This window comes from Diabrotica virgifera, chromosome 5 (genome assembly GCF_917563875.1).
Source record: "Diabrotica virgifera virgifera chromosome 5, PGI_DIABVI_V3a".
NCBI lineage: Eukaryota > Metazoa > Arthropoda > Insecta > Coleoptera > Chrysomelidae > Diabrotica > Diabrotica virgifera.
The window spans coordinates 177,757,104-177,770,848 of record NC_065447.1 but is presented as its reverse complement, the minus strand read 5'-3'; the positions used below and the strand labels follow the sequence as shown (position 1 = coordinate 177,770,848).

The following is a 13,745-nucleotide window of genomic DNA, read 5'->3' as shown; positions in this document are numbered from 1 at the left end:
ATGCCTTAAACCCATTTTTTTAGTTTTCTTTAAAGTTGCTTTCTTAAAAGCAATTCTTAGGCTATATTAAAACCAAACGCTTTTAACTGAATCAATTTGGTTATCGTAAAGAATAAATTATGCTTCTTGTTAAAAACAATAAAACTAAACTCATCCCGGCTCGTTAGCTCAGTTGGTAAGAGCACCACACTGTTTCCTAACATCAAATTTTAGACGACATTAAAAGTAATATAGAAAAAGTTTTAAATGGCCCTAGTAAATAATAAGATTTTACAATGGAATTCACGATCAATAGTGAACAATAAAGGCCATTTTGAAAAGTACATTTTCGAAAATAAATTCTTAGCTATTCTTTTAAGTGAAACTTGGTTAAAACCAAATTCAAAGATAAGCTTTTCCCAATATAACATCTTCCGTGAAGATAGATCAGATGGTTATGCAGGAGTAGCGATATTATTAAGAAAAAATATCAATTTTCAGAACAATTTAAATTTTTATAAAATAAATAATGTCATGTGCGTTGCAGTACAGATTAAGATAAATAATAAAAACTTAAACTTATATTCCATTTATGCAAAACCCAAATTATGTGTGTCAAAAAACGAATGGGTTAAATTTTTCAATAGTTTACACAAACCTTTTTTAATAGGGGGAGATTTCAACTGCCATAATAAAATGTGGGGGTGTGATGTCACCGATCAAGAAGGTATTTATCTTTTTGAGGCTATGGAGCAATGTGGACTTAATTTCCTAAATGATGGGTCAGAAACATTAATTCGTAAACCTATGCATTTAAATAGATCTGCTATAGACTTAACAATTTGCTCTAGGGATATTTATTACAAATTTGATTGGCACACAGAAACTTTGAGTCTGGGTTCTGATCACTACCCAATAGTAATAGAATTTAACCATAATACTGATAGCAACGTTACTAATAGTAATGCTGTCATTGACACTAATGATATATCTAGATCTAGAATTACATGGGATATTAAAAAGGCAGACTGGGCTTTCTTTACCTATCTCTTAAACAATGAAAAGAATAATAATATATCAGATGGTTCAGAGCAAGAATATTCCACATTTTGTGACTCAATCAATTTAGCTAGTAAAAGCTCTATTCCAGAGAGGAAGAGAGGGCCCAATGCAAAATTTAATAAACCATGGTGGAATGATGATTGTAGGGACGCTATAAGACAACAAAAAGAAGCTTTTTTGCAGTTTAAAAGACTATCTAATTACGATAATTACTTAAAATATCAACAAGCAGAAGCTTATAAAAAAAGAATTATTTTAGGCAGCAAAAGAGCTTCTTGGAAAAACTTTTGTAGTAGTTTAAATAAAAATACACCTATTAGCAAAATATGGAATGAAATCAGAAAATTAAAAAACGTTTATAATCCTCCCAATAATCCGATAGTTGAAAATGAGTGGACAGATATATTTTTTAATAAAATTGCTAGACCTTGGGTTATAGAAGGAGAAATTAATCACAGGAACCCAACGGATAATAGACATGACAATGACGAAGCAAACGAAGACAACATGTTTCTCACTGAAGTATTTAGTCTGGAAGAAATAAAGAACTGCCTAAAAAGACATAATAATTCAGCTCCAGGATTAGATGGTATACACTATAGTATGTTGTATAATTTACCCATACATAAGAAAGTTCAACTACTAAACGTAATAAACAATATCTGGATGAGTATGGATATACCACGTGCATGGAAAGAGTACATCATAGTTCCAATTCTTAAGCCACACAAATCACCAAACTGTCCGGATTCGTATAGAGGCATTTCACTATCATCATGTGTGTTAAAAACAATGGAAAGAATGATTAAATGTAGACTAGAATTATGGTTAGAAAAAAATTCTAAAATACCTGCAACACAATTCGGCTTTAGAAAATCATGTTCTACGATGGAAAATTTAACGCACTTAATACTGGATATATATAACTCATTTTCCGCCAACAAGTCGGTATTTGCTACATTCATAGACATAGAAAACGCATATGACAATGTGAACCTACAACTTCTATACCACAAAATGAAGGAAATAGGACTGCCAGATACACTCTGCTGGAAACTTCATCAACTTTACATCAATAGAACTCTTTATCTTCAAATCAATAACAAACTAATAGGACCCAGAGTTTCAAACATCGGGTTACCCCAAGGGAGCATCTTAAGTCCAATATTATACACTATTTATACAGCGCATATAGGTCAAAGCATAATTACTAGCAAACAAGGTAAAATATTACAATTCGCAGATGATATATGCATATATGTAGACCAATTGGAAATAGAACAAGGCAGTAGAAAAATAAATACAGTATTTAAACATCTACAAGAAGACCTAGATCAAATAGCATTAAACATATCAACAAAAAAAACACAAGCTTGTATATTCTCCCGAAAACGAAACATTCCAGAAGTAGTGGAGTTGCAAAATGTCTCGTTTAAAGTTCAACCTAAAGTTAAATATTTGGGTATTATACTGGATAGGAAAATGATTTGGAAAGATCATATTGAGTATATCGTAGCAAGAGCTGACAAAGGGTACAATGCGTTACGAGCAGTAAACTATACAACCTGGGTAGCAGATCCCAACATAGCATTACTAATGTATAGGTCATATATAAGGTCAATATTAGATTACGGATGTTACTTTTACAATCAAGCCGCCAAAACCCATCTTCAAAAAATAGACATCCTTTCAAATAAATGTCTCAGATTATGTATAGGAGCTTTGATGAGTACTCCAATATCAAACCTAAGCGTAGAATGTAATGAACCACCGTTATGGTTAAGAAGGAAAATTCTGTGTGAAAAATTTATAACTAAAATGATAACTAAAGAAAGCATAATATGTAACAACTGCCACAAACTTTGTATAAATGACCTAACCACAGAATACTGGAGGAAAAAGACAACATTACTACTTGCTGAAAGTTACAATAGATTAAGACAATTTAAAAATAAACTACATACATCAACTCTGCCATCTATGTTTCAGATAAATCTAAACAATATACCAAACATACAACCAACCTACATGAGAGATTACTCGAAATTTCCAGTGTACTTAAGGAATGCCATGTTTAATGTGGATATAGAAACTTTATTTCCGGGACATTACCAAATTTATACCGATGCCTCAAAAATGAATTCGAGGGTGGCCGCTGCCGTGTGGGACCCTAGGACAAGGTATAAAGAGGGTATACGACTTAATGAAAATTTTACAACATTTTCAGCAGAACTTATTGCAATACTGAGAGCATTGCAGTATATAAGCAGTATAAACAATAATGAAGAGAAATTCCTAATCCTTACAGACAGCAAAAGTGCTTTACTTAAACTGGAAAGTTTGAAGGACATATCAAACTACATATATATTGATATTATTAAGGCATATATCGCACTTAAGGATAAGGGCAAACAAATATCATTTTGTTGGGTAAAAGCCCACTCTAATCTTAAACACAATGAAATAGTAGATACTTTAGCTAAGAAGGCTACCGAACAAGAAATTGAAAGTGAATATAAATTAACATTAAATGATATTTACGCTAATATTACTAGCAATAAAACCAAAACCTGGCAACAATGGTATAACAACTCAACAAAAGGGCTATTCTATAAAAACATACAATTAAATATTCCAGCTAAATCCTGGTTTAATCATTATCACGGCGAAAAAATCGTTGTTTCATATATATGCAGACTTAGATTTGGACACTGTCTAATTCCAGAACACAAATTTAAAATAGGTCTTAGTGATAGTAATCTTTGTGAATGTGGTGAGTTAGGATCTGCAGAACACATGATACTAAACTGTAGACTAAAGATAATCGAAATAAATCATTTCATGAATCAAGTATATAGAGAAACCAATATTACAAGACCTTTTAATCTAATAACAATATTATCTAGTTTAGACGACCGTGTATATGAGATCCTAATTAAACACATACTTAGTATAAAATTAAAATTGTAAACTATAATACCTGTGTTTATCCCATTTGTCTACCTACCTTTCCGTGGTCTAGTCTTGTGTGTGTGCATTGCTCTGAAAGACCCCTGAGCAGAAGTACTCCTTGTTGACATTCCTTATAATACAATTAAAAAAAAAAACAAAAAAAAATAATAATAAAAAAAAAAGAAAAAAAAAAGAAAGAAAAAAAAAAGAAAGAAAAAAAAGAAAGAAAAAAAATATATATAAAAATAAAAAATAAAAAAAAAAAAAAAAAAAAAAAAAAAGAAAATAATAATAAAAAAAAACATAATAAAGAATAATATTGAATAATACTAGAATATATTTATGATATAGATATATGTATATAAATGTGTAATATTGTATGATTGTAGCTAAAGATTAAATTATCCATTTATTGTTATAGAATCTAGGTATATCTTTAAAATACAAAATCTTATTTTAATAGTAATATGTGAGATAAATATCTGTAGAGCAAAAATAAGTTCGGCTAATGGATTAAGTCCACAGTCAGGAAATTCGATGACACACACACACACACACACACACACACAAACTCATCCCTTTTTGTTTCATGTCCAAAATGGTCGGCCATTTGTTTTAGAGTGAAACAGTGGTGTCTGGTGTAGTGTGTTGTAAAAAGTGGAAGTACAGTTAGTATAGAAGAAATAAGTCGCAAGTACTTAAAATATAAACGAACTGGTCATTACGGCTTATTTTTCAAAGAATACAACACACACAGCACTACGAGGCCTTGATTTTAAGGTTAGAAAGACATTAAAACCGAGTGGCATTATTGACAGCAGCATTAAAACTAAACGGTTTTAGTTCCAAGTCAACCTTGCGTTTATGTAGGATATATGCTCTTGGAAAGGTATAAAAGAAAACCATTTGATCTTAACAATTCTCTGTCGATAGACTAAATAGTTTTATTGGGATTTCGGCCATATTGCTTTCTGGAAACGCTGAAAGCCATGATAGATTACAATAATATAAGGCTTATTTTAACATTAAAGTATTAAAATTGTAGATAAAATTATTTTTCTTTCCAATTAATATTTTTCGGTTTTAAATTGTTTTATTATTATTTTTTAATCGCCAAAAGTCAGAAATTTTAGGGCGCGTGAGATATTTAAACCTTGTTTTGTTAACATTATCAATAAAGTTGAGTGCGCAAGTGTTTTTCTACCTTGACAGTCGGAAATAACCAAGTACTTTTTATTATTTTATGGTTACAAATACGTATCTGCCTATCATAACACATGTAAAAATTTGTTGACCTATATGGAGTATATGGGTTTAAAGGATCATTTAATATGATACATTTTCTTTAAAAGTCTCCATTTAAGAAACCTTTTTTAATTTTGCTATTAAACTGCCTGCACGTAAAGTGTCTTTTAACATAATTTTAAAAGCACCTTCACAGCAGCTTTAAAACCAGTTTAAGAAAACAAAGTTTTAAGAAGGTTTTTATTTTTGGTTTTATTGACCCCTTTCAATGTGGGCCCTTTTATGCTGAAAGCGGTTTTATTGCAACCCTAAAATTTTACTTAAAAACCAATTGGTTTTAATTTTATTTTTATTTTACAATTTTAAAGCATCATTAAAAGACTTAAACCCGTTCGGTGCTATTTGGGAAAGTCTTATTAATAAAAAGGAAAATAATTTTATTTTAAAATAAGTTTATTTTGTCGTTTCGATTCCTACTTCAGAAATTATTCGTAAAATACTTACATAACATTAATAATTTAAAACAATTTTGTCTGTATTATTTGGTAAACAAAATCTTCTAGTAATTTAATTTTATCTGACTGATTCATATTGACAATTTATGCCTGGTTGCGCCAACATATAGTACATAAATATATTAAGCTTAGGACGTACGTTAAGCTTAAATATAAATGTAAATACTCATGCTTGGGCCACACCAGTCTAATGCTCTTAAATATTTTATTATTTACCATATTTTTAATGCAAATAATGCATTTTTGAGTTGCTTTCCTGGAACGACTTTATTGTGATGAAATCAACTTTAACTTAAGGATATCCGTCAAAAATTATCACATGCGATGATGCCAGTAAAATTTCACATGCGATTATGCCAGTAAAATTCTCCTCTTAGTGATCGTATAGTAAATCCTGAGGAAAAAAAACCTCATGATACGATCCCGTCATGGCAAGTATCTGGTCTTACATTTAGTTTAGCTTCAATATTAAGACAAAACTATGATTTTCTACGTATAATATTTTAAAACAGAAATTATTTATTCTCGATATGTTATTAACTTACTAATGTAGTATTTTCTTTCTATTGATTTCCTTTTTAAAATGAGTAACCAGATCCTATTGGATTTTGCCGAAAAAATTGCGACGCACTTAGTTTCATTTAACATAATTAGGGCTATCCTATGTTTCTGGGAGGAATCTTGAATCATTCCAGTAAACTACATGTTCATTTTCCCATTCGCGTTTACATTTTTGAGATCTATCTCTAGTTTTAATATACAATTGATTGTTGACTTATTCTAACGTTTAATGATCTTGATATTTCACCTAAATAAAAATGTTCTCATTCACAAATTATTTAAAATAACATTTATTCGCTCCGTACATGATTGACGCGACATCTAGCGTAGTGGCCTGTCATTTTTGGCGGCTACAATTTGACATTAAATATACAGGGTTGCGAAAAAGTCTGGCAACACGGTAATTTCTCGGAAACCGCTAGAACGATTTTTATCCATTTTAGTGGGTGAGGGTCTTTTATCGCGGCCGATGTTATAGTGGTAATTATATTGTTGTCAAATCTTCCGTATTTCTGGAAATCTAATGAACTTTTTTATTTCAAATGAAACACCCTGTATATTTTATATAAGTTTTGGAATCCTTAAGGGATACTCATTATTTTTCATATGATATTCCCTATACCTAAATACCACAATTTCGGAGTTATTGCTACATTTATTAAAAAAGATTTTTATGTATAAAAATAAATTTTTTGGCCCGGGTAGACATTATTTTAGGTTTCTTGGATCCTTGTGAACAAAAAACGTCTTTTGTTATTTTCCTCTATAGTTAATAATTTCCGAGTTATAAACAATTTAAAACGGGAAAATATCGAAAAATGACAAGTAAAAAATACTATTTTTGAAACTACGAAGTGCCTAATTTCAAGATCAAATATTATTTTTTAGTTGTTAATGCAGCCCGATCGCCCGTTCTCTCATATTATGCGCTTCATTAACACGTTGACGGACAGAACGTCTATAGACGTCTAATTTCCATTGATGTAATGTGACACAACGTCTATAGACGACATTTTTAAAATAACACATCTACAAAATACATCTATAGATGCATATGAAATGTGACACGACATACATGGTCATCGACCACATGTTTACAAAACTCATTGTTATAACAAAACCCATATTATACTGAAAGCGCTAAAAGAAATTCAGCAATTTCCCTATTCTACTTGCAAAACTCATATAGTGTCACAATACAACACTTGCCTATACATTTGACGCAGTGTACGTCAACGTGTTAATAATTAAAAAATCAATATTTAGAATACAACGTGCCAAAAATTCTTATAGGTATCTGATAGAAGGTTTGATATTGAATTTAGGTAGGTACTCTGTAGTTTCAAAAATTATTTTTTTTTACTTTTATTTTTACACGTTGGAAATCGTCATTTTTCGTTTTTTTTTTTCAGTTTTAAATTGTTTACAATTCGAAAACGATTAAGTTTAGAGAAAAATTACAAAAGACCTTTTTTGTTTCCAATGATCCAAAGAACCTAAAATAATATCTACACGGACCGAAAAAATGTATTTTTATAAATTGCTTAAATTTTTTTTTAGTAATTGTAGCAATAACTCCGAAATTATGACATATAGGTATAGGAAATATCATATGAAAAATAATCAGTACCCATTAATGATTTCAAAACTTAAAAAATATACAGGGTGTTCCATTTGAAATAAGAAAGTTCATTAGACTTACAAAAAATCGGAAGATTGGACAACAATGTAATTACCACTGTAATATCGGCCGTATTAAAAGACCCTTACCGACCAAAATCTATAAAAATAGTTTTAGCGGTTTCCGAGAAAATAACGTGTTGCCAGACTTTTTCGCAACCCTGTATGATACACATAATATGACATATGTATTTAACGTTAATATGTAATATTTATTTACCATTTTTGATAAAATTTGTTATACAAACAATAAGTGTGTTCGCGGAGACAGTCAGGGACTCGTCCACGACAAGAGGAGCATGCGCACTTTAAAATAATATAAAATTTATATAATATTTATTTAATAATACCGGTCATAGATAAATATTAAAGGTATATTAATATTAATTAATATTATTAACTAATTATTAATTGGTAATCTATATTTATCATCTATATTTATCAATAAACGATAGTACATTCAATAAATATAAGATGGAATTAAAGTGCGCATGCGCATACTTTCTCATAGACTAAATAAAATTCACCGACATTGTCATATTTGTCCCCACCATGGTCACGCACGGAGCGGATACTACTAGTTATTTTAAAGACGGAAAAGAATACATTGTTTTTGTTTATGTTTTATCAATAACAGGTGTTAGAAAAATTAAAAATTGTAAATGATTTATTTACGGTTACGTAATCTAACTTATCGTTGTGAATCTGATATTTGAAAATATCTACGTCATATAAATATAATCTCCTGATTTTAATTTTACCATAGTATTTTTAGATTTAGTCACTAATCTTTACTGGTGCCTAACTACAGTGCGTCCATAAAGTAACGCATAAATTCGTTATTTCGCAAACCGGCGACTTTAAGGAAAAATACCGAAACAGGTCGATTTTTATTTTTAAATTACGATTTTTTGGCATATATTTCATACTAGTGACGTCATCCGTCTGGGCGTGATGACGTAATCGATGATTTTTTTAAATGAGAATAGGGGTCATGTGGTAGCTCATTTGAAAGGGTATTCAATTCTCTATCTAATATATAAACATTAACATAATTATTTATATAGGGGGTTCAAAAAACATTTTTTAAAATTAAAATAAGTGAGACAAAAAGAAGAATATATTATGTAATTTATTTAATTCAAAATACACTTTTCTACTGTCAGTAAACAGAAAAAAATTTATTTGACAAATAAACATTGATTTTCGCTTAAACGAAATATTCAAACTGCCAAGAGACCAGTGGGTGGCAGCTTTAACATTGAATTTAAGCGAAAAACAATATTTATTTGTCAAATAAACATTTTTTTTCTTTTTCCCAAACATTTCAAAACAGTAAAACGTATTTTGAATTTAATAAATTACATACATTCTTCTTTTTGTCTCAATTATTTTAATTAAAAAAATGTTTTTTTGAACACCTTCTATAAATAATTATATTAATGTTTATATTATTGAAAAGAGAATTGAATACCCTTTCAAATGAGCTATCACATGACCCCTATTCTCATTTAAAAAAATCATCGATTACGTCATCACGCCCATATGGATGACGTCACTAGTATTATATACATGCCAAAAAATCGGAATTTAAAAATAAAAATCGACCTGTTTCGGAATTTTTTCTTAATGTCGCCGGTTTACGAAATAATGAATTTATGCGTTACTTTATGGACGCACTGTATTTATGTACATTAATTGTGTGACCTTAATTGTGGTTTCAAAACGAGAAAGCAATTTTTAATAATTTGCCATGATAATAGGTATCCATGGAAAATGTTCGGTAAACTTTTAACATAGCATATTGGGATTATAATCTTTCGATTAAAATAAGTTTTAGATTGTGATTACGAAACTGACCTTTTTAGCAAAAGCCTGATGTGCATTAAAAAAATTATCGCCAGTTCTATAAGCCGTACAAATTTCCTTTTTGTGTTAAAACGTCGCAGATAACTTCCTGTATAAGGAGAAAAATGGTACTTCGTGATCATTCTGGATCAATTAGTAAGCAAACAATTAAAAATTAATGTTCTTTTGTAAAGCATGAAAATTTTACGAAGATAATACGACCAAAAAGCCCTTCTAAATATTTACAAAGCACCTATACCTACAGGCATTTGAAAATGACCTGTTTTTCAAATGGGATAAACAAACAGAATTGTTTAAAAACTACTCGACGGATCTGACCCATATTTTACACATACCTACATACAGTGAGGAAGTTTGAGTTGGAATAAATTTTTTCTCGAGAATGGGCGACGCTGGAGATAAATCCCGAAACAGGTCTATTTTTATTTTTAAATTATTATTTTTTGGCATATACATCATACTAGTGACAGTTACGTCATCCGTCTGGGCATGATGACGTAACCGATGACTTTTTTAAATGAGAATATGGGTCGTGTGATAGCTCATTCGAAAGGTTATTCAATGGTCCATTCAATAATATAAAAATTAACATAATAATTTATACAGGGTGTCCAAAAAAACTTTTTTGAATTATATTAATTGAGTCAAAAAGGGAATGTATTTAACTTATTTAATTCGAAATATATTTTACTGCTGTTCGAAAACAGGAAAAAATGTTTTGATACAAAAATATTGTTTTTCGCTTAAATTCAATATTAAAGCTGCTACCCGCCGGCCTCTTGTAAGTTTGAACATTTAATTTTTAAGCGAAAAACAATGTTTATCTTCCAATTTAACATTTTTCTCTGTTTTCTAACAGCAGTAAACAAATGTATTTTGCATTAAATAAATTGCATGCATTCTTCTTTTTGTCTCAATTAATTTAATTAAAAAAATTTTTGTTTACTGTACTTTATACACCCTGTATAAATAATCTTATTAATGGTTATATTAGTGAATATACCATTGAATAACCTTTCGAATGAGCTATCACACGACCCCTGTTCTCATTAAAACAAATCATCGATTACGTTATTACGCCCAGATGGATGACAAAAAATTATAATTTAAAAGTAAATATCGACCTGTTTCGGGATTTATCTACAGAGTCGCCCATTCTCGTGAAAATGAATTTATTCCAACTCAAACTTTCTCATTGTATGTATACAGTTCCAGTCAAAAGTCCACTTCCCCCTTGTATCTTTTGGACGTTTATGCTTCGAATAGTGAAATTTGGAGGGAGGAAATAAACGAACGTAGGTTTCTCAATTAGTCATAACAGGTGACGTAATAGTGACAGATGACGTTACAATATTCTAATTATATTCTTTTTGATGGGTTTATATATTTCTTGTGTTTGAATGGAACATAAAAATCAAAGCTAATAAAAACAAAAATAATATCTTACCTAGTACGCAAATATCTTTCCCCAAGTTATAAGGATAGAAAATCCAGTAGGTGACGTGGAAATATAGTTTATCCCCGTTATCCAAAACTTCATTCTCAAATCTTTTGAGGGATGTTGCACAATGGGTTACCACCGCATATACGGAAACTTTATTTAAATCCGGATTTCCAAAGATAAACGAGGTGGTATCATTTTGTAGAGATTCTAGAATTCAGAATAAATTAGTGTTAATAAAATGTTTACAATAGTTCTGTGCCTAAATAATTGTTTTAATTGTTATTTTTAAGTGTTACTTAGATGTCCAATGTTGTAATGTTTAAGGTCTAAAAGAACTATACGCAGCAGCTATGGGCTCTGCCCTATAGCCAAAAAGATATAAGATAAAATATACAGGGTGTTTCAATAATAATTGTCCATATAGTAACTGGAGAAACCTTAGCACAAAATACGAAGATTTAACCCAAAACACTTAAATAAAATGTGGTTCCTTACTGAGTTACAGGGTATTTTATCTAAAAATTTAAAAATTATTTTTGCTCAGCATTTTAAAACTATTCGACGTATCCTTTTCATCATTGGCAGAAAGTGCGACTACTATACACCCTACTAAATTATGATCAATAAACGTTTCTAGCTACTACCAGAGGCGTACGACAGGGGATAGTGTCTGGTTGGCCCTTCCCAAATTCTACGCCACTGACGAAATTGCTATTTTAGTGTCATTTTTAGATTCTCCAATACTTTCTAAGTAAATAATATACTCTTTATTGTTAACGATGAAGTCATTAGTTTTCGAGATATTTGAAGTTAAATATGAAACGGCACAGTTATTTTGATTATTTTATGATATGATTCATATGATTAAAATTTAAAAATTATTTGTACCCAGTACTTTAAATCTATTTGACGTATCCTTATTATACTTGGCAGAAAGTGTGGGTACTGTACGCCCTACTAAATTAAGATAAATAAACGTTTCTAGCTACTACCAGAGGCGTACGACAGGGGATAGTGGCTGGTTGGCCCTTCCCAAATTCTACGCCACTGATGAAATTGGTATTTTAGTGTAATTTTTTGATTTTCCAATACTTTTTATGTAAATATAATACTCTTCATTCGTAACTATAAAATGATTAGTTTTCGAGATATTTCAAATTAAAAGTGAAGCGATACAATACATTAATCAAAATAACCATGTCGTTTCATTTTTAACTTTAAAGATCTCGAAAACTAATGACTTTATCGTTACGAATGAAGAGTATATTATTTTCATAGAAAGTATTGCAGAACCCAAAAATTGAACTAAAATAGCAAATCCGCCAGTGGCGTAGAATTTGAAAAGGGTCAACCACTTACTTTTCCCCGTCGTAAGCCTCTGGTATTAGCCAGAAACGTTTGTTTAACATAATTAAGTAGTTTGTACAGTACCTATACTTCCTGTCAAGTATAAAAAGGATACGTCGAATAGTTTTAAATTTTTAAATTTTTAGATAAAACACCCTGTAACTCAGTGGGGAACCACATTTTATTTAAGTGTTTTAGGTTAAATCTTCGTATTTTGTGCTAAGGTTTCTCTAGTTACTATATGGACAATTATTAATGAAACACCCTGTATAGGTTCTTCGTCGAAAACTCACGTTAGGAAATACCAATTAACTTTTTCAGCTCTCACGAACTATTCTAAAGCGTGTGATACACACACAAACTTTAAGTACGCGGGTTTAGAGATCGCGGACTTACTCGGCTCGCCGTCGGTGATACACGGCAGACTTACTCATAACTCATTGCGATGTCTTTGAGAGAAGATGGTTTGTGCTTTTTAGGAATTTTATCATATTATATACTTCGTATCGTATCCTATCGTATTATATATTTTTATTACTAATAAAAAAAGACGAAATCGAAAAGTGTTGGTAACAAACAAAATATCATAGATAAGAGGGTAATATTTTCATCAGGAGGATAAAACAGCCTATAAATAATTGGGTTTACTCAAAAACAAATAATCAAAAAAGCTTAAAATAGTGTTTTACGGTTTTCTCAAAACTTACAAAATGTAACTTGTCTCCTTTCAACAATAAACGATTGAATTATTTCTAGGCAATTTGCTTAATTAGTGAAAATAAAAGTGTAATTTTAAACGCAATAACATGATGGCTCGAGGCTCGCGGCTCGTGGCAGTGATACACGTACGGGTTACGAGTAAGATTTCAAACTTGTTTGATCGACGGCGTACTTACTCGGCGGACTTAAAGTAAGCATACTTGCTGTGATACACGCGCGAAAAAGGTCGTCGAGTCATAAGTTCGCGTACTTACTCACATGTGTATCACACACTTAACAAACCTATGTTTATTATGGTGAATGTGACTGAATTTTATTGAATGCTCAGGGTTAGCTGTTCGGCAAATCCATAACTCCACCGAGGTTGTTAT

The 13,745-nt window shown here is 30.5% G+C and overlaps 1 protein-coding gene across 2 annotated transcripts in view; it reads right to left on the bottom strand.

The window, feature by feature from the left end:
* LOC126885226 (uncharacterized) overlaps nucleotides 1-13,745 on the bottom strand; it is a 74,821-nt gene that overhangs the window by 17,229 nt on the left and 43,847 nt on the right. For both annotated transcript variants that reach the window (XM_050651688.1, XM_050651689.1), the window contains exon 3: nucleotides 11,311-11,514. In XM_050651688.1, the coding sequence (XP_050507645.1) occupies nucleotides 11,311-11,514 (204 nt within the window). The remainder of the gene's footprint in view (nucleotides 1-11,310; nucleotides 11,515-13,745) is intronic.